The 23,413-nt window shown below is 37.2% G+C and overlaps 2 protein-coding genes across 2 annotated transcripts; one reads left to right on the forward strand and one right to left on the reverse strand.

Moving 5' to 3' along the window:
* Positions 1-2,040: 2,040 nt before the first annotated feature.
* Positions 2,041-10,489, forward strand: RPL7 (ribosomal protein L7). The gene is made up of 7 exons (XM_070940494.1): positions 2,041-2,122; positions 2,996-3,101; positions 4,315-4,481; positions 5,762-5,899; positions 6,892-7,001; positions 9,715-9,925; positions 10,435-10,489. The coding sequence occupies exons 1-6, from the start codon at positions 2,076-2,078 to the stop codon at positions 9,921-9,923; spliced, it is 777 nt and encodes a 258-aa protein (XP_070796595.1). The 5' UTR covers positions 2,041-2,075; the 3' UTR covers positions 9,924-9,925; positions 10,435-10,489.
* A 2,691-nt stretch (positions 10,490-13,180) lies between these two features.
* CUNH8orf89 (chromosome unknown C8orf89 homolog) lies at positions 13,181-20,738 on the reverse strand. Its single transcript, XM_070942208.1, has 5 exons — positions 20,670-20,738; positions 19,212-19,304; positions 16,935-17,042; positions 16,090-16,154; positions 13,181-13,451 (listed from the first exon to the last, which is right to left on the reverse strand). The coding sequence occupies exons 1-5, from the start codon at positions 20,702-20,704 to the stop codon at positions 13,312-13,314; spliced, it is 441 nt and encodes a 146-aa protein (XP_070798309.1). The 5' UTR covers positions 20,705-20,738; the 3' UTR covers positions 13,181-13,311.
* Positions 20,739-23,413: the final 2,675 nt, after the last annotated feature.

The raw sequence follows: 23,413 nt of genomic DNA on the forward strand, positions 1-23,413 counted from the left end.
TACCTCGCGCCTACGCCAGGGCTCCGCGCAGCGCCCGCTAAGTGAGCATGTTCGCACCGCTCGGGGCTCTATATAGCCCCGGCGCGAGAACGCCAGCCCGCCCCCAAGCCCCCCTCCGTCTGCGCTTCGCAGCCCGGCCCCTCCTCCTCGTCGCCCACTTTGCATTCCGAACCGTTTCTCCCCACACATTTTCGCCCAACAGCGCCACCCTCGCAATTTGGCGGACGGCCCGGACTGGACGGAACGGACAAGTCCCCCACGACCGGGACCTTCTCTACCAGCCACCACTGAGAAAAAGGGGGGGAAAAAAACTCGCGGTTTTTTCCTTTTGTTTGGCGGCGTCCACGGATTGGGCCCCGGAGTGGGCGAACAAGCCCAGGCGCGCGTCCTTTGCCAGCGAATCCCATTTCAGTCAACAGACACCTGAGCAGAGTATAGCACCACGAACCACGGCGTGACCAGGGAGTAGAAGTCCCCGTGGCTAAATTCACGCAGTACTTACAGTGCGCACAAAGAGGAACCAGGAGTTAGTTTAGCGTGATCTGTAAACCCGTCATGAATTCTATGCCATCTTTGAACAAAGTTACTATCGCATAAATGTATCTCAGATTGTTAACCTTGATTCCAGGACAAAAGGAGTGGGTTTTTAAGGTAGTTCGAGATTGCCGTTTTCCTGTACAGACTAACCCTGCCGGAAGCAATGTGAATCGGGAACATTATTGAGTGGAACGCCTTATTTTTCTTTACAAGTGGAGAAAACTCTGTAAATTGGAGCAAGAGAGGTGCGCTGCTTTCTACCTGAAACCACTTCCGTCGTCTAGTCCGCAGGACCACTTCCACGTGTAATTTTTTTCCCATCACCATTCCCAATAACTGGAGATCTGATCAATCCGATCCACAACGCGGTCCCAAATTAGTTGGAGGACATTTAAAGTTGATTTATTCCTATCCCACATAAACTTCCTCGACATCCGCAAAGCAGTGATTTCCCATGGAATTTACGGCCAAACATTGGGAAAGATCAAGTTCAGAAAGGATTTCTGCACGAGTGTGACGTCACACCGGATTCAACTGGATTGGGAAGGCTGAAGTTAAGGAGGTGACCTACAGACACCAAAATTCCTAACCGGCCAATGATGTAACTTCAGAATGCACCTGACTGCATGCCTCTATGTAGAAAGACTTGCTCCTGTAGCATGTTGTAGCTCATTTTTTTTCTCTCTTGCCCGCCTAGGGTTGAAATGCTGGGGAATGTAATTTTTACATAAGCATTTGGCTTTTCTCTCGTCTTTTAGGCTTTCTCATGCTCCGGATTCAGTTTACCCATTGTACTCATAATGAACAGGATTTACTGTAAACTAAAGCATCTTTCAAGCCGAGCTTGACACGATGGACAGTCTGCATAGTTTTCTTGGCAGTAAAATGAAAGAAGATTGCCTTTACCAAACTTCCAGCCGATCTTTCATCCAAATGCTAAACAAACCAGACATGTTCAAACCCAGCCACGTGCTGCTCTTCGTACAGGGACGTTGAAATTTACATGGAGTAAATAGAATAGAATGTAAATCCGTGTAATGTAATGTGATCCCCACGAAGTATTCCAATTTCCATATAGTAGCCTAGTGAAAAAGGCACTTGGGAAAAGCCTTAGGAGAAAGCCCCACTTAACCAACCTGGGTCAGATATACAGTAAGGACGGCATACTGTATTCTATTCATGTAGACGTCCTTTATAGACGACACTGTTTGATTGCCTAGAAAAGGAGATACGAAGAGATAAAAGCAGGTAGCATTATCCATCAAATTCCAAAATAGGTTACTTTAATACACTGATAAAATAATATACCACCCCTTCTTATCGCCTACCCTGGTTGGCAATAAAAACGAAAGTATGGAAAAATCTTTCACCATTTGAAGGAGTCACGACAGCTTCCGCGTTCGTTTCAGCACTAATCTGGTACCCAAGCTGGTCTACTTGGTGCAGGCGTTAATTTAGACACCTAAACGGGAGCGGGGGCTTCTCATTCAGCAGTCCCATCTATTGGCCCGCTAAGCGACAGTTCATGTTCTCTGCGCATGCGTCCCGTCTCTCTTTTTCCGGTAGCGACCATGGCGGCCGAGGAGTAAGTAATGCTTTTGGGAGGCAATCTGTTGCCATCCACCGCGTTAAGACTTTCTTTGCAAGCCTTTCTTTTTAAAAAAGTTTTATCATGGCTTTGTAACTTGGAAGGTTTTCCCTAAACTAGTGCAACAGTTGTCTGGAAGGGTTAATTAGGGAGATGTGGCTGAGAACTGAATCCCTGCTGTTATGCATCGCGTTGAGTGTTGTAGAAACTGATTTTTTTCAGAGCGAGAGAACTCTAATGGAGGAGGCATTTGCGGCCTCCCAGGTCCACTATTGTTTGATTAATGGTTGATTAACCATTTATTTTATGAATGGTTTAATCTAGGCCTCACTTTTCCCTTCCGGTACTGTCCACGCATACAGTGGGGGGTGAATGGAAGACAGCAAGGAACGTGGGTCCTTCGCTCAAAATCAGGGATCCGAAACTCCGCGCTATTCATCGTTGAAAATGGCAAAACAAAAAAACAAAAAAACCCAACCTTGGAATTCTTCCTGCTTTTTCCATGATTTCTGAAAATAAATGTCTTCCAACTTCTGTCTGTCAGTAGTAAACTTGGTTTCTCTGTAAGTTTTAGAACTATTTTAGTGGGGCAAAACATGTGCAATAGTAACAGGCAGAGTGAGTTGAAGGAAGTGTTTTTGTGATTGATAGTGTAAGAATGGTTGATGATGCATATTTGGATAATTAGAATAAATATCATAAAAACTGCAAAAAGGAGCCAAATAAGTTAAGAACAAAGTATATCTGAATTATCTGCTGTGCTTATATTTCTTGCAGTTCTAGGGTTTTTTTAAAAAAAATTGGGTACATTTTACTAGTTATCAAACATTTTCACTTGAATAATTTTTGTTAATTTGCTTTATAATTTAGAGGAAAGAAGAAGTTGCCTTCCGTGCCAGAAAGCCTTTTAAAGAAAAGGAAGGCTTTTGCTGATTTAAAGGCCAAACGCATGAAGAGACTATTGGTCCAAAAGAAGGTAAATACTATATTTTTAATCTACCCCAAGAGACACATCCTATGACAGTTTACTTAAGAGTGGAGTAAAACAATAAAATCCAGTATGATTTAATGAATTATATGCTCTTTTATATAGAATATAGACACGTTTATTTGGCTTATTAGCAAGTAAATATGTATCAAATTGCAAATTAGTATGTGACTTTATTTAAAGTCAAAGGTTTCAATTGTTGCTCTGGTATGTTTCATTTTGTTCTGAAGAGAGAATACTCAACTATGAATCTGCAAAAACTGCATTTATTTTTAGCTTTACTTTGAATTTTCTTTTAGTGTTTTGTAGCAGTGTGGCATCTACAGAATCCCAAGGTTTTCCCATTTCAAGCAAAACAGAGCAGTTTATCTTAAACATTGTGCTTTTATTCTGAGTGTTCTGCTTTTTTCCCTGGAATGGACTGCATTCAGTGTAGTACATTAAATAAATCCAATTTATTTGGGATTCACATACTACTTTGTTCATTTCCAAATCATCCTAACTTCTAATCTAATGTGTTTTTCTTAATAGATCCTGGATTCATTTTTTCTTATTATATCTTGCACTTTAATTTTACATGGTTTAGCAAGATATATGCTAGAAAACTGTCCACTACTCAGGATTTTTCAGCCATTCCTAAATTGTATTTTGCTAAAATAATTCCTGCTTTCACTGTTCTCTCATTGAAAACCCTTGTCTAGCTTAATATGCTTTACATATATATAAAATGATATAGCGTTGAGCAGGGAGTTAATCTAGAAGACCTCCAAGGTCTCTCTTAATTCTGTTATTCTTCTTTAGCTTGAATTTGGCTTGAATCTACCAAAATTTGGCTTTAATCTACCAAAATTTGGGAACTTGCCCTTCCCTGCAAGAAAAAGGTAAAGATGGTAAAGATTAAAAAGAATAAGCATTTACTTCAAAATACGTGCCTTAAAAAAGCACAAGTTGATTAGAAATTAGAAAAAATATATTTTTAAAAAAGAATTTACTGTCTTGGAGCTATGTTGTCTTTGAAGTGAAATAAAAAATAAATTGCAGTGATATGACAAGAGCAAATTGAAATTCATATTCATTTGGTTTGATATCTAATTTTTCCTGACAACAGTTGTGAGGTTAAATGGAGGATAATAAATAAATGATAATAAATAAATGAGGGGGAAAAAAAGATAAATTGCTCAAAAAAACATTCTCATTTCAGATGCGAAAGGAGGAACGAAAAGTCATTTATAAAAGAGCCCAGACCTACCACAAAGAATATAGGCAGATGTACCGTCGTGAGATTCGAATGGGATGCATGGCTCGCAAAGCTGGCAATTACTATGTACCTGCTGAACCCAAATTGGCATTTGTAATCAGGATCAGAGGGTAAGGTAAACAAGTGTAATGCTAACCCTATGTGTAGTACTATCTAAGCCCTGGTAGGAGAGCCACTGTTAAACAATTCAAGCCAATACTAATTAGACAATTTTATTTAGAGGTCAATTTTTTTATTAAGGATATTTTGATTGTTTATCACATTTACCTTGTCCAGTATTCAATTTATTCACACTTTAAAGGCAGTTTTAAGTAGAATTTAATGCTTTATTTCTATCCCAGTATTGTACTGATTATATACTCTATGAAGTCACCGAGTCAGATCATTTTTGACACTGGCCTGAAAGGTTTTAGGCAAGATTTTTTTTCTGTCTAACTTAATGAGCTAAGAATTGAAGTTCAACATCTTGCATACAAAGAGATGGTTATTACTGATCTGTTGATGAAGAATTGTAAATTAGCAAATGTTGGGTACAAAATGAGTGTTTGTTATATACAGACGTATAGAGAAAAATATAGGATAATATGTCAGGGATGTGATAAACTCACTGATGCAGAAATAGAAATTTTGTTAGAAATCTGGAACTTTCTGCTCGCTCTCTAGACCCTTCCATGTATTCTTTGAAACCAGGCTGTTGAGAGGGTGGTTCTGCAGCTGCTGGAACTAGATCCTCCAAACTGGAAGCAGTTTGAAGTGTTCTGGGGTAATCAGTCCTGAAAAAGGCCCCCCTTTTCAGGATATCTCAAACAGCTTCTGGTTCTAAGCTTTTACTTTTGGAGACCATGAAACTGCTATTTTGGACTGCGAATAAAACATTTCATAATTCCCTGGAAGTTTCCATGCATGTAGTAACCAGTGTGTGCTATGTTTGATCATCTATACCTTCATAATTAATTTCCAATAGCTTCTTAGTTCAGATTAATTAAGAAATGCATTTTTAGGGTATAGGTAATCACTCTTCTTTTGTAGAAGAGTGTTTTGCATAGCTCCTAGTTAGATAACAGGAATTGCTTACCTTGGTTGATACCATAAAAGCTAAGCAGGATTGGACCTAGTAAATGAGAGACCACTAAAAAATCTTGCGTGTAGGTAGGCTGGAATGTTGAAAAACATCCCAGAATAAGTTTAGAAAAGCACATTGATGTTGTTTCTAAGAAATAGATGGACTTGCATCCTTCAATTACAGAATAAGTTACTAATGTAGGACAACAATTATATATATTTTATACAATGCAACTTTTAGTATTGTATGTTATCTTATAAATGCAAGCTTATTAATAGCAAGTACATTTGAACGTATGTGCTAAAGAGTTTCTATTTTGCCATTTAGAATTAATGGCGTGAGCCCCAAGGTTCGAAAAGTACTACAGCTCCTTCGTCTGAGGCAGATTTTTAATGGGACTTTTGTGAAACTCAACAAGGCATCCATTAACATGCTGAGGATCGTTGAACCTTACATTGCTTGGGGGTAAGTTGAATCACGTTTAATGATCACTGATTTTTTAAAAAGGATATGTCATTTATTAAAATCTGGTGAAATCTATCTTGTTAGTGCTCGCATTCACTTTTTAGTAGTGTCTCTGCTGATTTGCCATTTAGAGAGTCTTTGATCTAGAAGAGATTTTGCAACCCAGTCCTCAAACAACCCAGGTTTTATTATACCAGACTGTGTAAGACTTGGGGCCTGCTAACTATGATTATAGGAAGCAGGGTACTACAAGTGTTATAAGATTAAAAACTTTTCTCACTTTATTGAGAAAGTAGGAGCATTATCAACAAATAGTACCTCATTCTTATTCTCATGAATGCCTCAGAAATTTGCCATGATGGTTTTGGTCCAGCATAAGAGTATATTTCTTTTTGTGTACCTGCTAATTCCTTAATGACTACAGAAGGAGACATTCATAATGTCCTTGCGATGATTTAAAATAGAATTTAATTTTGGACAATGGTAACCACAAACTATAGAAGCCTGGAAGATTTGGCTGGATTTCTCTCTTGATCTTCCTGTGATTAATACACTTGGTTAGAAAATAATTGGCAAGCAGGTATTTAGAAATATTTTAATGGCTATGTGCATATGTACCTTACTATAAAATAAGTAATATTCTTAATTGTTTATATGTGCACTTTTAAAGTTGAGAATTACCTTGTGTGTGATGATTTCAGTAGGAACATTTTTTAAAAATTAGTATATAACACAATTACAGGATTTTTTTTCCTTTAGCCCTCTCCATCTTTCACTCTAAATTTTCTGAGCAAGTTAGGGCTAGGTTTTCCTTAATACCTTTAATTTTACTGCACTAGACTTTTTAATAATGTATCCCAAATGAATTCAGTATGTAATAAGAGTATGCAAAATATGGTTTTGTGTTCATTTTATTGATCGTATTTTTATTGATCAATGATTGAAATAAAGTTCTGTCAGTAATTACATCAAAGCAATTGTTTATCTTCTAGATATCCTAACTTAAAGTCTGTGCACGAGCTGATCTATAAGCGCGGATATGGGAAGATCAACAAGCAGCGTATAGCTTTGACTGACAACTCTCTGATTAAGAAAAGCCTGAGTAAGTACAATTTACTTTGCATTGTCGCTTAACTAGTGATGGTATTAAGTTATACCTATACCTGTAAACCTGAGGTATGTTTTCTTTGAGGTACGTATGTAACTTTTGTACACAACCTGATGTGCTAGTTTGAATAATCTCAGTTATATTTTGGGTGTGTGTGTGTGCAGAGGCTACTTTTCTTTGAAAATTCACTCAACCCTTCTGTAGTATAATGTATATTTGCTCATATTATTGAGCTGCCTTTTCAAATCTTGGTAATTTATTGTTTCATGAAATAGGAGCTAAGGAACACAGCAATATATAGTGTTCAGAATAAGGTTTTAGAATTCCAAGGTCTTCTTGTTCTTGCAGCTTACTTTTGAACACAGTTACATGTGTTCAAAACATCTGAGGTCAAAATGTTTCAATCTATAAACATCTAACTTCACTGGAAACGTTATAATATTATGGATTATATTTTCTGGCAAGATTGAAATCTAGTTTCATATAACAACTTGTAACTTTGAAGTAATGAAATTTTTATAATGTTTAGAAGAATTATGTTTTGGAAACCTAATGATAAATATTAGCTCCATTGAGCCTTGAGATCTTACAAATTAGAATAACAATTCTAATAAAGATTAACAATTCCAGAAGTTTAAAATATGCAGTATGCACTTTCTAATACAGCAGGAATTAAAACAGTACATCTTTAATTATAAATCCAAACAATAATTTGGGTATATTTGTATTTAAAAGCTGCAAGATCATGTGTGTGTTTGTGTCTCAAATCAATAATTAGTTGTATGCAAAATGTTTTGAATTTGAAACATTTTGAATTTGTAAAACAAGTTTGAAATACTCTTGAATTTTAAACAGCTATTCCAAACATTTAAAAAGTGTTCCAAAGTTGAGAAAGTACCACTTGGAGTCCAAAACAAAGTGCAAAATCAGCACTTCTGAAATGAGTACTTCCAAAATGGCCAGAACAATCTATTTTGAACTTGAAACCACTGTTTTCAAGCTTATTTAGACTTTTGGCACATTTTGCACATTTCCATTATTTGAAAATAATTAGCAATTTTAAGTGAGTGTGTTTTACTGTGTAGTACCTATTTATACTTGGGACATTTAATCTTTCACTGCTTTAAGGTTCTCTGAATGGAAGGACTTCATTATATAAATAGTCAGAAAAGTAAAGTACTGAGCAGATGGTTTGTCAGAGGATCAAGTGCCTAGAATATTGCTTCACCTGGGGACTCTGGCTTGTTTTTGCTGTAGTGAGTACAGGACTTTTCCGTTTCATATAAGAACAAGCAAAGGCTACATCCTTCAACTAGCATGGTCTGATTGGAACATTGATAGTTATGATCAGTTTTTAATTTACTGATAGAATACCTCTGATTTCTACAAAAAGTGGGTGGAAATATCTGTGTGTCTTATACAACAAATGTTGTATAAGCTCGGCCCACTCGCCAGCCTCTGCCTCCCAGCAATTTACCTCCTTACAGCAAACAGCCTGGTCAGCTTCAGCACAGCCTGATTTAGCACAAGCAGGTGATTGGCGGTTGGATCGGCCTCCCAGAATACCGCCTATCAGCTGTTCCAGGTTGCAGGGATCGTCTCCACCCATCGCTGCTGCCACCTACCACCGCTTCTACGCGCCCCATTTTTGGCCTCCGTGCGTCCTATTTTTGGCCTGTTCCAAGCAGTGAGGATAGGCAGTCCCTGCTGCCTGGAACAGGGCAAAAAATGGGACGTGCGGAGGTCAAAAACGGGATGCACGGAGGCCGAAAATGGCATGCAGAGGCGGCGATAGGTGGCAGCAGCGATGGGTGGTGGTTATCCCTACAGCATGGAACAGCTGATAGACAATATTCTGGGAGGCTGATCTAACCGCTGACCAGGCTATTTGCTGTTTGCTGCAAAGAGGTAAATTGCTGGGAGGCAGATTTTTTCCCCTTGTTTTCCTCCCAAAGCTAGGTGCGCCTTATACTTCAGAGTATTTTATAGTCCAAAAAATACAGTATTTCATGTGGGCTTGTTACTAGGATGTGTAGTTGCATATGCACAGGAGATCTGGTGAACTGGGCTCCCTGTCATCCACACTGGGGTCTCTAGATTTCTAGTTAAAACACTTCTGCTGCAATCTCCCAGGGAGATTCAAAAGTAGAAGAAGTTTAAGTCCTAGAAAAGTGTGCCAATTCAAATAATTTCTAAACTTAATAAGTGTGGCAAGAAAAGTTGTAAAATGGAGCAAAATTCACTTAACTGTCTCAGCAACAGAAATTTTGGGCTCAATTGTCATAAATCGAAGACTACCTGTATTGTTTTATTTATGGTTCTCCAGTTACAGCTTTTTGGGGATTTTCCTGCCTGGCTTCTTGCTGCCTGGAAGAGAAAACTTGCTCTTGTCATTAGGGAGAAGGCACAACAAAAGCAAATCAGAATTTTATTTCTTTTTAAAGTCCACCAGAGACAGTAATGTTCCTATTCTTCTTGGTTCTTCAGAGTTTCATTTGTTCTCAGAACACTACCTTTACTGATGCTGTAGATTTATTTGATTGACAGATTTCCTTTTATTTCATATCTGAACCTGCCGGGATGTGAAGGTTGAAATATTTTGAGCATGGTAAAAATAACCAGACTCAGCATATTTAATATGCCTTTCATGAGCAAGTGAGAACATTTTGCAGGCTAAATATTTTCTGATGTTCATTTTAATTTTCAGAAAAATATGGCATTATTTGCATGGAAGACTTAATCCATGAAATCTATACAGTTGGCAAAAACTTCAAAGCTGCAAACAACTTTCTCTGGCCATTCAAGCTATCTTCTCCAAGGGGTGGAATGAAGAAGAAAACAACTCATTTTGTAGAAGGTGGTGATGCAGGAAACAGGGAGGACCAGATTAACAGGATGATTAGGAGGATGAATTAATGGTAAGGTACAGTTAGATGGTTGCATTTCCAACATACAAATTTTGATCCCTTCATATTTTTTTTTTTACTAGTGCTGTTATGTTGTTAATTCTATGCTTTAAATAAATACCAGAAAAGGAATTAGTTTTTTTTCCTGAATGGGTTTTAAATGTTGCCTTTCTGGGGCTGTGAGGGAAGGAAGAATAGATTAAATATTTATTGGGGCATAAGATAAAATGATTAAATTTACGTTTACACTCTTAAGTGTATTCTAATTTTATTTTAAATAAAATTTAGCTTTTGTGCTGGCTGTAGCCAATCCATCTAGTTGCCATCTGCTTTGTAGAATGTAGCCCCTGAAAGTACCACTCAAAGGTTCTGTGTGGTCGATTCAGAAATGGGGAAGTAAATGCAATATAGTATGTTGGTGGTTTTCAGAAATTTTAATACATTGCCTGTATTCAGTTTTTTTCTCTGTGAAATGTGATTTGTTTTCTGCTTTTTAAGTGTTAATATCTCTTCTCTCCTAGAGGCTCAGAAGATGACTGCTCTACACATTGTTAATAAAGAGAACTATGAAAACTGCTTGCACTGTTAAATTCTTTTACTGGTACATGAAGTGCTTCTGAATATTCTGATTCCACTAAATATGATTAGGTAGTAGAATAGTGAAGTAAATGTTATTAGATAACCTGAGAGTCATAAGTTAACGTCAGTAAATACAAAGTGTATCTGTATGGTGCATAGACACATGAGGATTTCAGTTATCTGTCAACACCTTTTTCGCCAGGGTAAAAGTTTTAGCTAAATAGTGTGTCATTATGTTAAGTAATTTGCTCATTGATATAATACATTGTGCATTTCAGACACATACACTTAATCCTGCTTCTTTCAATAAACCAGTAGGATAAGATAATGGAATTATAATTCAGTTACTGGAAGGAAAGCATACATGCTTTATATTATTGGGTTGATTTAATTGCTGAGTAGCCCCTATAGTAATATCATAAATAATTTCTCACTATACACTTTTTTAATCGGGGAATATTTTTCTAATTAAATCAATGCTTGACATCTAGCTATTTTTCTTTTTGATGTTCAAATGGCATTGCTTACAAAGAGAACTGGGCCCTGTGTAAAAGTAAAGTAAAATATGGTACAGTATAAGAATTAAATTCTGATTAAGTTGCTTTTCAATCATTGGGCTATTAAGTGAGTAAGAATAATACCAGGATTTTTTTTTCCTGATACTTGAACATGAGGTAAGGAAAAAGTTCCATAGTAGATCAAGGAAAGGAACGGTCTCTTCTTTTGTATTAAATATTTAAATACAGAGCACTGTAAAATGAAGTTGACTGCATACCATATCCAGTCCTTTGGCTGTCCCTGTCTGGCTCCCATGAGGTAAATTAGAAATTAAATGTAAATAAGTAAATAATTATAATCACACAATTGAATGGAATTAAATTCACCCTATTGGTTTGATCCTCTACAACACTCCCAGTTTCTCATGGGGCTTCTTGGAGAAATCAATTGCCCGTTCCTATATGCTATGCTTTCATAAATGTGCTAATCTATAGTTAGTTACTTTTAGTTGCTAACGAATCAATTTAAACCTTAGCATTCTTAATGAAGTAATCACAATGCTCTTCATATATTCTAACCATGGCTTGAATAAACAAACAGCTGATTTCAGACAACAAGGTAAATTAGAATCAAACCAGATTATGGTATCTATCCCGAGACTGCCTTAGCAAGTTTAAGCATGATGTAGTGCATGAATACAGGTAATCCCCAAGTTACAGGCATTCCCTTAGCGAAGTGCCACCTAGCGTTTACAAACAAGCCCCAAAACTAATCTTGCAGCACCATAGCAATTGTTCGCCCTTATGAGCAACTGCAGAAGCTGCAACATTTGTCCTGCACTTTGCCAGCCAAAATGGAGGTTTGGAGGTGCGGGCCCACCCCTCCAACATTGTTTAGGCCTCTGGAGGCCTTGCCCGGCATGTTGCAAGCCAAAATGGAGCTTCAAAGGAGTGGATATCCCCTCCAAAGCTCCATTTTGGCCTGCAATGTGCTGGGCGAGGCCTAAACGGAGCTGATTAGGCTGGCAAACTGCCAGGCAAGGCCTGCACAACCCAAAGTGGGGTTGCAGAAGGGCATGTGTAGCAGAGGGGCTAGAGAGGAGACTGCTAGAGCTTTGCACTATAAGTGACCCTGTGTGGCAGATTGGGTGGAGGGGGAAGCAATTGTGGGGAGCATGAGGTATTTCAGTGGGTTGGGGAAGCCTTGGGTGGTCTTAGGCAGGTAGCCTGTTCCATCCCTAGGCCCCCATGGCCTTCCCCAACCTGGAATGCCTCATGCACCTAACGAGCAACACATTCAATTAGCAAATGTGGGCGAAAGGAGGGAGTGATCCCGTTCAAGGTACGAGATTCCCACAAATTCTTGGGTTATGAATGGAATGGGCAGGCTCCATTACATTTTTAACTCAATGGAATGGTTGGGAAAGGAGGAAATGCCTACAACTTCAGAAATATGTTCAGGATTGAGAGAGATCATCTAATAATTGCAGCTAATAATTGCAGAAATGGACAAAAATTTTCTATTCTCATGTATTCAGCATATTCTGGGTTTATGATTAGGTTTATGATCTTTGCATTATTGTAGGCAAAGCCAATTTACAGATAGTTTTATTTACTTATTATCTATGCTGCCGATCTCGCTATCCAGTGTGTTATAATTTAATAGAGACTTAACCACTACACTAGTTTGGTGTAGTGGTTAAGGCATAAAGTTGGAAGCCAAAACACTTGAGTTCCACCTTAGGCACAAAGCTATCTGGGTGACCTTGGCCCAGTCACTTTACCCTAGGAAGGAGGCAACAGCAAAACACTTCCGAAATAGAAAACAGTAGGGACTTACTGGCAGTCTCCAAGAATAAAAATAAACAAATTTGCATGAACTAATCACAATAGCTAGGTTTGCATAGTATGCCTAGATCATTATGCTTGCTGGGAATGAAACAGATGTCAAATTCGCGTCATGGTGGTGTCATGTGACGTATCGGGACTTTTCCCCTTCGCTAAACTGACTGGGCAGTGTGTGATGCATCCAGCCCGTGGGCCAGGAGTTTGACAGCCTTACCTTAAATGCTTTGAATATAGGTTAGAGAAGGATGCATGCATTTAGATGAGGTTGAAAGTTGATTTTTTTTCCTTCCATTTTGAGTAACCAATTTTTAAACTGAACTTGGTTTGGACAATATAACCATGATAATACATTTATTAAACATCTAATTATTATTTTACATTAATTGTGACTCACTGATCAACACAATATATGTTAAAAGGAGATCAAACAAAAACATTAATTGCAAAGGAGCCTGCTCCTTGCATAATTGGGATCTATGCTTCTTGTTTCTTGGTCTTCTTTATTTTTCCGGTTTTCTCTTCATAAATGGTTGTGCATTCAAGAGCAGCTAATTCAGCAAGCCTCTGAAGGAACTGAGATGGGGCTCCATTGGCAGGATCAGCAAATCGGTAACCTAAGAAGAAAAAAGATTCTACTTAGTTTTTATTTAATGATACATGTGTAAAAACCATCTGGAAAATACAAACTTTCGGTCATAATCAATTGGAAGACTCCACTGACATACTCCCGTCCTTTTGGCCACAACAGAAATGGCTTATTGGTGCTTTTTGGGGTGTTCTGCATTTTTAGGATAAGCATATAGCCCTAGGTTTCATGATGGTTTGCCATTCAAATGCATAACCATATTCGACTAAACAAGGCTAACTGCCGACTGCCAAGAGTTTGATCCTGACCGACTCAAGGTTGACTCGGCTTTCCATCCTTCCGAGGTGGGTAAAATGACCCAGTTAAGGGCAATATGTTGATGTAAACCACTCAGTGCTGTAAAGCACTGCGGAGCAGTATATGTCTTAAGTGCTGTTGCTATTTTTGAGATCAGCAAAGGTTGATTAACTTCTGCCAGTTGTGCTGTGCATTATGATAACATAGAGTACAATTGCACAAATGTGTATTAAATGTGAAAGTTGCATGCTAGCACTGATTTTTGCAGTGATGTAATTTATATAATTTATAGCCTGGATGAAGGATTTGAATTTATGTTGGTTGTGATTTAAGTCAGGTAACATAATAGAGGTTGCTTTTCCCCAGCTAGTCAGTTAAATGAAGGGTCACTGTATTAAATATTTCATTTTGATTCACTATATATACTTAGTAAACTGTGGCTTAATGCAGCATATGAACAACATCGGACAAGATTTGAATCAGGTTGCAACTTAAATCTTCACCTTTCTAGATGAGTATTTTGGTAGTAGGATGCTATCAGACAGAACGAGATGGACTTTTCCAGCCCATGTGTTTTTCTGTCTGTATTTGGAACTGGAGGTAGAATGAAAAACAACTCTTAAGAGGCCAGGTGCCTCAATGCTCAAGAGTGCTTAAAAAAAGAGACTGAATTCTTCCTTAACAAACAATAAATCTGGAGTCTATAAGGGAGTGGAAAGCTTGAAATATCTTTCATTTCTACTCTTAACTTTGGGGTGAAATTGTCAAAATTCATCCACTTCTGTTACCAACTAAATGCAAATATGCCACAAGCTATCTAAAATTGATAATATAGGACATCACTATAAATGCACTCAATATACGTTAAAATCTGTAATTCGTAGCAGCAATCCAGATATTCTGAGAAATACAGAAATTGAACATCATAATTATTTCTGAGATTTATGTTAGAAGTAGAGGAGAATTGTATGAGATGGTTATAAATTAGAGGCATGTGTTATTATAATTCAAAAATGCATTTACTGGTATATTTTATCACAAATAATTACTCTTTCAAACAAATCAATTGCAGCAAAAATAAACCCCCAAAATGGGAAATTACAATGCCAAATTTTTTAATTGCAATTAACTGAAATGTGCATTTGAAGCTATTACTAAATATTGATTGCCAATATCTCCAAAGCAAAGCATTTTAGGAGCTCCCTCTGCTGACAGAAGAAACTGATGTGTTTATTATCTTTCGAAATGAGTTCTCACAAATGCAGCTCATTCCCACTTTCCCTTTCTTCCCTGCTCAAAGTGGCTAAAGCTGGTGAGAGTTCTGCTTTATAGAATTCTAGCAAAAAGATCCAGAAAGGTAGTTCTGCCGGAATGACTCATTTCTTTGACTTTATCCTCCACTGATGTTTGGGAGGGAACCAGTCTTAGTGCTAGATAAGGGGTCTTGCCTTCTTAATATGGCAATATGACTGCCTACAGCAAGCCCATAAGCCTTACTCTAGTATTTTTTATAGGTTTTTTGTTTTTAAATCAAGGCAGAACAGACATCCACAATGTAAACACCTGCATGTCTATGAGCCTACTTTGATCATCAGAATATTTTCTTTCTCAAAGGATCTAAACCAGTGATGACTAACCTTTTCCAGACCAAATGGCCAAAGAGCGTGAACCCCCAAAATGTAATGCATGGAAGGCCCCCAACCCTGCGCATGAACCCTGCATGTGTCCCACCCCCTGTGCATGTGCGCATGGCCCCACGTGCGCCCCACCACCAATGTATGCATGTGTGCCCCCATGCACACGTTCCCCTCCCACACACATGGGAGACACCTGATGACCAGCTGGCCATCGGGAAGTGTGCACACATGTGTGACAGAGCTGAACTGATGCGACCCCTCATGTGTCCACAGAGGGCGCTGTATTCCACCTGTGGCATGAGTGCCATAGGTTCGCCATCACGGATCTAAAATTTAAAGTATGGGGGTAAATTATTCTAGATTCCATTCCTTGCCCATATTTTAGAGAAAATAATATTAATAGTGAATGTAAAAACAGGAAGAAGACTTCACAATATGGGAGAGGACAGGTTGCTTACAAAATGGCTAACACCTATGCTGCTGTTGTCCTGTCCTTTTCAAGCCTAGTAGAAGTGTGGTAGAAGTAGGAAAGAGTGGAGTAGTGAGCAGTTAATACTAGCTTTTGAGTGCTTGTGTGTTGCCAAGGGACCTGTGTGGTTGTATTGGCTCTCTTGGATTTTGGAGCCCATTGATTTGGGTATATGTAAAAGAACTCGTGATAGAGTAAAATACAGTGAATACTAATTTGCTTAATTTTTAAATAAAGGCAGAAGTAGGAAATGGCTCTTTTACCAGTCCTGTAGTTGACCCTTCCTGGAAATGAAGCCAGTCTGGAACACTTATTCAGTTTCTTCAACCTATAAATGTGCAATGAAAGGATAGCATATTTTAATTACCAATAATTATTTGTTTGTATGAAGTCAGTGTTGTGGAAGGAAATTAAAATATTGATTTAATATTTCTCATGATATGATTCAGTAGCCATCACCACCCAACATTTTAAATGGTACTATATTCTTAATAAGTACTGAAATTGTAGTTGGAGATACAGAATTGTCATATAAAGTCAAATGCTGACATACTACAGGTTACAAACCATTTTGAAGGTTTAATATTGCTGAAAATAGCATTTTTATTTCATTGGGTAGGATGTTTTCTTTACATTTATTGATTACATTTCCATTCTTGCTTTTATTTCAAGAGCTCAAAATCATTTAAATTTAAGAAAAAACACTCACTATCCCAAAGTCATTCAGTGCTTTCTGGTTTATGGAATTCACTCCCAGATCAGAGTATAATATTTAATCTGTGCTTATTTGTTTTCATTAAGAATGTTTATTGTGGTTTTTATTCAGATGCGGTATAATGTATTCCACAAATTTACCACATATAATCAATCAAGTATGTATTTGATTTCTCAAATCTTAAGCTTTTATTTATATCACTAGAATAACTCCTAAATTTATAACAAATGAAATGTGAAATCTGAATTGTTGAAACAAAGCAGCTATGGTAGTTTACTATATCTCAATCAAAAATAGCACTTAGGTAATAGCCTAGTAAAAATTTTTAAAAACTCCTAACTTTCAGCATTTCACTACAGAGTTAGCTATCTTTGCACTTTCAAACCGCCTTACCTCACAGTATCCAACTCTCCAGCTTGACAGTGTGGTTTGGAGATCTTCAGAGGTGCTGATATGCAAGGCACTTCTTTTTTGGTTGGGTGTCCCATGGCAATGTCTCCCCTGTAAAGCATGATAATACATCACAGATGTGAGTAAATTAAATCTGCCTTCTAAAATCACTTATTTTTCACAATTTGTAATGTGGAAAGTGCTTATGGCCTTGTATCTTCTAGATCAATGTTTCTCAATCTTTGCAACTTTAAGATGTGTAAACTTCAACACCTAGAATTCCCCAGCCAGCATCTTCAGCTTGCCAAGGTTGAGAAATACTAATCTAGATGTTTGAACTATGACTCCCAGAGTTCAAAACCATCTGGCAATGATGGCTAAGATTAAGGAAAATGGAAATGGAATATATCTAGACGAACCAAGCAAAGTATCTGAGAAAACTGTATTATGAGCATATTCAATTACATACAATTTATTCTTTATCATATCTTACACTTTAAGCTACACTGAATTCAATTGTGACCATCCCCTAATTTTTGGTATTGCACAAAAATACCAATTAAAATATTTGTTAAAGGAACTGTATACTGGGAAGCTTGAATAGATAAGATTTTGTCTTTGGAGATAATGATTTCCCTAAGATAACCTAAACTTCTGATAACTACATAAGCAAGTTCGTATAGTTTTCTTGACAAATAGTCCAGTTTGCTATTGCTTTCTTCAGTTTTTGTTTTTGTTTGATTTTGCAGTCTAATCTATAGATCTGGAATTTCCATCCAAATACTAATCAAATTTGATCTTGATTAGCTCTTGGTTAGTTGATTAGCTCTGATCTAATTACATCAGCCACAGTTGATTAGATGCTGCCATCTATTGGATAAATCATAATGAGCAATTTCAAAGTACCACTCTTGTATAATCTTTAATGTACAATTACACAACTGATGAACACCAGTATGCACTTTTGTCCTCCAACCACAATTATTAGAAAGATGGGTTCAACTATCTTCAATATCTGGCAAGTAATTTGATTTTGTGGACCCTCCAGGAGTCTTTGGACCACACTTTTAAAAACACTGATTTAGACAGTTGCAGTAGTAGTAATAGTTTTCTTTATTATGTGCTTATCACTAAATGCAATACATGAAAGAAAACAATTAAAACAATGCCTCTCAATTAATCATACTATGAAATAATATGATCTGCCTTTTAACTAGAAGGCTTATAACTGTTTGAGTAGATCAGACCATGAAAATTAACCTCACAGGAAGACCGGTACTACACTTTATTTAGATTATATTTAAATAAGAGAATCTTAAAAGTCAGGTTATGCTCTACCCCTCCTCCTTATACTTCAAAGAGCTAGGGAGGTACTTGCCTAAGCTGCTTATGAATATTATCTTGCTTCCCAAGATTTATGAACTTTTCATCCTCCAGAAGTTGTGGGTGCTCCAACACTGGAGATTTTTACGAAGAGATAGGACAACCATTTCTCTGACCAGTGGATCCCCCTATGTTATTCTGTTCTGCTATTCTGCTTTTTTTCTAAGTAACAGTTCTTATATATTTCTTGCTCTATACAATAACATGGAATACTTCTATACATTTAAAATGACAGGTAAGTTTTTTTTAAAGTAATAAACCAATTCCATAGGGGTCCATGGAAAAGAATGTTTATATTTTTTTAAATGATCTGATTCCAAGTATAAGCTTGATGGAAGCCTCGTGTCTACTCAAGCTACCCCTTGTATTGGCTTTTTTAGAACAATGTCTACCAGAAATAGACTGTCTACTTCAATTGCTTTTTTTAAAAAGGTCAATGCTGATTCCTGGCAAGGTGTTTCAGAAGTAGTTTGCCATTGCCTGCTTCTTAGGACTGAGAGAGAATGACTAGCCCAAGATCCTCAGCTGGCCTTTTGCCCAAACTTGGACTAGAACTCACAAGTGTCCTGGTTTTTAGTGTGGTGCCTTAACCAGGACACCAAACTGGCTCTTGATCTTAAGCTTTGTAGGATTGCAATTAACCAATTTGAGGAATATAGAAGAAGGAAAATGTTAAGGATCGGAACAGATCTCTTCAGTTTTCTAAACTCTTCCAGCTGCTCCAAAAACAACTGCCTCTTTCTAAAAGGGACAAAAAAATTGTCCTTACCCATGCCAGTGATATTCTGGGACTGTAAAATAGGTATGTAGGTAATATATGTGGCCTACAGTTTGCTCACATAAGGAATATAATATTACAGTAAAGTAAGTTCCTTTCAAAAAGAAATTAAGCCTTACCTGCTTTTGTAGTAGCCTTCAAAAAAACTTTGAGATAGAGTAGATGGAAGCAAATATAAAGGTGGCAATCTGGAATCTTCATTACTATCAGAGCTAAAATGATGAAAATAATAACAATAAAGACTAGCATTAGCAGTTGAAACACTTAGGAAATGACAATGATGACTGATCAGTGTCCCACTTCCTTCTTCCCCTTTGATCTAGCCACCAGAGTAAACTCCTACTCATTCTAAATTAGACAATAATGAATATTGCAAATTAGCTTTGTTGTTGCCTTACCAGGCGGTTTATGAATTGCTATTCTATTTTAGTTTATTGAATGTTTTGTCACAGATTGTTTGTTCAGATGTTATTCTAACAGCATTTTAATAGTTTATCATGAACTCCTTTGGGTACAGTTTATTGGAAATTTGTTAAGAGTAAAAGCCTTAAACTGAGGTCCTTTATGGCATAGACGGGACATTATTTGTATTTACCACTTTATTACTTTTTTCTTTAAAAAAAACACAATTAGGACCAACTCTGGAATATGGGTAATAATCTGAGTCTAAAAGAAAGTATTTTACTCAGGAATAGCATCTTGACAACAATCATAGTGACTCTTGGGTGCTAACCTTATACTGCTATAATTTCTAAGGACTGTCGGTTAACATCAGAAATACAAATACCATACTTTCCGGAGTATAAGACACACTTCCCCCCCCCCTTATTGGGTTGAAATGTTGGTGTGTCTTATACACTGAATACTGCCATTTTTGGCCTCCCAAACTCTGCCCCATGCATCCTGTTTTTGCAAAAAAAATGGGCCTATTTTAGCAAAAACGGGGTGCACAGAGGCTTTGAGAGGCCTGCAGAGTGCTTCTGTGGATTGGGGAGGGCAAAAACGTTTTTCTTCTTGCTTATCTTTTTGAAATCTTGTTGCGTCTTATACACTGGTACGTCTTATAGTCCAAAAAATATGGTAATACAATAATGGGATCATCATTGATCCATGAATCACAGGAGCTGTTAATACCTATTCTTTGTAAAGTATTTTGGTGGTATCAAAAGAACTATACAAACAAGGATAATTTGGGAATGAAATGGCGCTTATGATTCTGTAAATTATTCTGTGCAGTACAATCTGAGAAATAAAATTTGCATATTCCTCATATTTGCATATTCAAAGGAGCCTGTAGTACAGTGGACTAAAGCACTGTTATTAACATCTGCTGCTTGCAATTACTGCAACTTCAAATCTCACCAGGCTCAAGGTTAACTCAGCCTTCCATCCTTTCAAAGGTAGGTAAAATGAGGACCCAGATTGTGGGGGCAATAAACTGATTTTGTATAAATATACAAAAGTATGAAGGCTATTGCTTAATGCATTGTAAGCCGCCCTGAGTCTCCGGAGAAGGGCGGCATATAAATTAAAGCAAAAAAAAAAAAAAAATTAAAACCCAAAGTAAAAAAATATACCTGTTTGGAAATTTATTAGCACAACTTTGTGTCATTTGTATAACAGGAAGGGGATTTGGTATTGCAGGATATTCCTCCGTACTCTGAGAAAGACACTGCATTGCAGTATTTTCATTGGAATCACTCAAGCCATATGCAGAAACATACTCTGCTTAGGGAAATAATTCAAAATAGGAAACATGAAATATCACATCAGAATTTCAAATACTCTAACCTTAATTATAAATGCATAGAAATCAAGCACTGAAATCAATAAGAGAAATATCTCCAGAATAAATAAGGACATGTTTACCTACAGATACTTTCAACTTGGCTATCTAGGGAAAAAACCCAAAACTACAACAGAAACAATCCTCAATAATGGGAGCATCTTCTATGAAATCATTTTTAGCTATATAAATGCTCAAAATAGAAGAGAGGAAACAAAAACGAAAAGCTGTCTTCATCATGACAACTCTGTTCCATCATCTGCTTGAAACATACAGACAAGAAAGCTGTAATGGAAATATAAACTCCACAGAGTTCCATAAGACTTACTCCCAGGTATGTTTATATAGATATTACTTACTATTTTTCAAGTTGCGGACTTTTGCTAATGCCAATAAATCTGTCCACAACTCTAATTTAGAAGGTCCCAACAGTCGGCAGAAGATAGAGAACAGTTAGCAGTGCCAGAAACTAATCCTTTCCCATTCCCACCCTCTCCAAGCTTCTACTCATATACTATAGGGCAGTGATGGCTAACCTTTTTGTCGTCACATGCCAAAAGCGGGGGGAGCACAGTGAGGTCGCGTGTGCACGTGCCCACACCCATAATTCAATGCACATGTGACACTCCCCCCACTCCCCCTGCTTTTGGCACACGATGGTACTGTGGGCCCAGTAGGCCCGATTTTCACCCTCGCGAGGCTCCAGAGGCTTTCTTGGAGCCTGAGGAGGGTAAAAACAGCCTTCCCCATACCCCCGGAGGCCCTTCAGAGGTCAGAAACAGCCTGTTTCCTGACTTCCGGTGGGACCAGAAGGCCCGAAAATCAGCTAGCTGCACGCACATGCGCGCTGGAGCTGAGCTAGGGCAATGCTCGTGTGCCCACAGATATGGCTCCACGTGCCACCTGTAGCACCCGTGCCATAGGTTCGCCATCATGGCTATAGGGTAAGAACTGGGTATGCTTTTTATGCTTATTGGACTTGAAAAGAAAACAAGTTTTCAACAGCCTCTCGGAATGTAACCTGTTTGTAACTAGTGTGCTGTCTGTATAGAACTGCATCCTAAGTAGATGGACCTAAATACATCCATCTCAGAAAGCTTTGAATGACAATATCCTCAAACGTAAGGAAAAATCCTTCCAAAAAAGAACTATAAACAAATTTGAATATGCTAATCTTAATCATATGCTGCTAATATTTTGATAGTTATTACTTAAACTGTAAATATAACAGACTTATTTTATTTACATAAAAGATTTATATAATTGCCTTCAGGCTTGCTTCCCAAACAATTGACAAATGCTCAAATGTAAGACATCAAACATAGCAAAACAATAACTCAAAACACTAATAAATCTGTGGAAGAAAGACTCTGAAATTTTTTTAAATATGTAACATCATGACAACACCGGTATAAAAATACACAACTAGATTTAATAAGTATTAAATTTTCTGCAAAATTGTTATGTTTTACCTTGTTTAATTCTTTTTGTCTTTAAAACCGCATTTTTCCAACTATCCATAAATGGTTCACTTTCAAATAATTTTCCTTTACGATCCAGGAATTTATTATCAGGTGCCAGGAATGGTAATTTTCTTTCTTTTGGGATTGGCTGTAAAGTGGCATGTTTCCTATTTCAGACAGAAAAATGGAACATCAAGGGCATATGTAAAAACAACAAATAAGTAATGTTTTTCAAATGTTATAAAGCACAAATATATTTCCGATAAACAAGTCACTAAAGAATCTGGTTACAATTTCAAAAACACCTTCCTTTTTTGGGGGGTAACCAAGGCCCTTTCTTATAGGTGGGAATACAACTTCTGGAATTCCAAGACAAACAGGGCCAGTGGAGGATGAAATACTTGCCAATAGATCTGAAGAAACCAAGTTATAGAAACTTCCTTAACTGATCATCCCTAAGCAATATTGGTTCAGTTAACTGACAGGTTCTATACACTATCATGGGTAGTTTTAAACGTTATACTTTTAGGAATCTGTTTCTATATCAATAGTTTTATGTAAAACTCCTAAACATCAGCCATGGTATATTAAAGGAGTGTGGAAAATCTTCAAGGGTAGTGTTCTTGCACTTTGTATGTGATCTTGTATGTAGTCCATACAAAGAACCTTTCATGCATATAGTAAGAGTAGGGAAACTAGCTTTCAGAGATTTCATTACTATTTTTTTATTAATTTATTAAGGAAATTGAATGACTCTCTTTAGAAATCAAGGGTCTTAGGCAAGAAATAATCTTCCAAAAGCAGAAGTTTGATTTATTAAAGAAACAGATCTTATACTACCATTGCTATCACTGTCTTAGCTATCGATTCTTTTATACACGTTTCAGTTTTAACGTTTCCAAATAGGTATTTCAGTTTGTTCCATTTCTCTCTAACCTAAAATAGCAAATGGTGTATCCCAAATGTACTTATCTAGCAAAATATGTTTTATTAAGAATAATTATAATAAATTCCAACGTGCCATAAAAAAAGATAAAAAATAACATGTCTTTCTCAAAATCATCATCCAAGA

Source organism: Pituophis catenifer, unplaced genomic scaffold (genome assembly GCF_029215685.1).
Source record: "Pituophis catenifer annectens isolate HBS135680 unplaced genomic scaffold, rPitCat1.0.hap2 SCAF_3, whole genome shotgun sequence".
NCBI lineage: Eukaryota > Metazoa > Chordata > Lepidosauria > Squamata > Colubridae > Pituophis > Pituophis catenifer.